Source organism: Vigna umbellata, chromosome 7, assembly GCF_029865625.1.
Source record: "Vigna umbellata cultivar VRB3 chromosome 7, Vumbellata_1.0, whole genome shotgun sequence".
In the NCBI taxonomy this organism is placed as follows: Eukaryota; Viridiplantae; Streptophyta; class Magnoliopsida; order Fabales; family Fabaceae; genus Vigna; species Vigna umbellata.
In genome coordinates this window covers 40,110,967-40,112,484 of record NC_142171.1, presented here as the reverse complement: position 1 = coordinate 40,112,484, position 1,518 = coordinate 40,110,967, and the positions used below count along the sequence as shown (strand labels likewise).

At 34.1% G+C, this 1,518-nt stretch overlaps 1 protein-coding gene across 1 annotated transcript; it reads right to left on the bottom strand.

Annotated features, from left to right (window-relative positions):
• Positions 1-554: 554 nt before the first annotated feature.
• Positions 555-1,197, bottom strand: LOC124842037 (auxin-responsive protein SAUR78). The gene has a single exon (XM_047318450.2). It carries the CDS (start codon positions 1,038-1,040, stop codon positions 657-659), a length of 384 nt encoding a protein of 127 aa, XP_047174406.1. The 5' UTR covers positions 1,041-1,197; the 3' UTR covers positions 555-656.
• Positions 1,198-1,518: the final 321 nt, after the last annotated feature.

The window sequence follows — 1,518 nt, the reverse complement described above, 5'->3', positions numbered from 1 at the left end:
GCATCATAGGCTTTTAATAATATCAAAACCTCAATCTCCTTTTATCTTCAAAAAGACAATCAAAATTATTCTTTTAAATTTAATTTTTCAAACCAAAAAGTGGAGTTGATTATAGTTCTAGCTTTCTAAAATTTCATTAAACAGAAGATGACATTACATAGTGTTCAACAATAGGATTTCCAATTTTTCAGTTTATAAAAAGCTATTAAGGAGAGTAAGTATTTAACACTTACAATTTATTACCTCTGTCAACTTTTTATAAAACTGAATTAACAAATCTAATCTTTGAATCATATAACATCATCATGATCACTATATACCTCATGTGCATGTGTGCATCTATGAAAAAAGAAATCCTTATTGTGCTCTCATGACTTCTTCCTACCTCTTTGAACCCCCAGAACTTTCAACACAAACAAAACACACAAACGTATATATATATATATATATATATACATATATGTTTATGTATATGTATATATATGTGTATGATACGACTCTTGACAAATCTGATGAGTTATAGAACATAAATGAACTATGCAATTGCAGAAGCATTAAACAAAAAGAAGACTCAACCATTACTTTTTGCAAAATGCAGGTACAACCCAATATACTTAATTACATTAGGCCTTAGCAATCTGCGACATTGAAAGCTATCAAAACACGTAGAGTTCAGCCAATTCCTCCAAAGACTCAGAACTAAACTTAGGATCTGCATTTTCTAGCATCCACAAAAGATGATCAAAGAGAACCACCTCACAGTTCACCACCAAAACACTACTCTCATCACTACCCTTTGGCTTTGACTTGTTGATAAGTTCATTCAGAAGAGGATGATTCAGATATTTTTTGCTGATCACATACCGTTTTCTTGTGCTACCAACAAACACTGTTTCACAATGTTCATCTTCTTGCATGCCATGGCCACCCCATATGTCTTCTTTTGTGGATTTGGACCTCAGGCTACTGTATGATGAAGATCTCCCTAGCTGCCTTGACAAACTCTTGCATTTTCTGAGTAAAAGATTGATCTTTTTCATGCTTCTTTTTCTTCTGGTGTGTGTGTGTTTATTTCATATTTAAATGAGGGAGAGGGTTGGTTAAGAAGAAAAACCAATGGATGATGAAGAGAAAGAGGGACAAAGAGACTTAAAATACACTCACAAAAAGTGTGTGAGGTACTTTTACTGAGAGAAGTGGGTGCAAAGTCATTGTTTTCCGGTGCTGAATTGTGGGGTCAGTTTGCAACCAAACATTTTTAGTGACACAAACAAGTCATCTTTTGATAAAATTTTAGGCTAATAGTTTTAACCTTCAACCACATCAGACAAACAGACACAACTGAAGCTCTGGTCACTCATCACTGATCATGGCATCCATTGTTTTTCTAAAACCATCTGCTTCTCAGCAAGGACTTCAACCCCACTACTAGTGCCCATGTCACCCCAAAGGGAACAGTTTCAATTAAACAAACAAAAAAGATTCATAGAATGGAACATTTTGCTAAATTGTTCATAT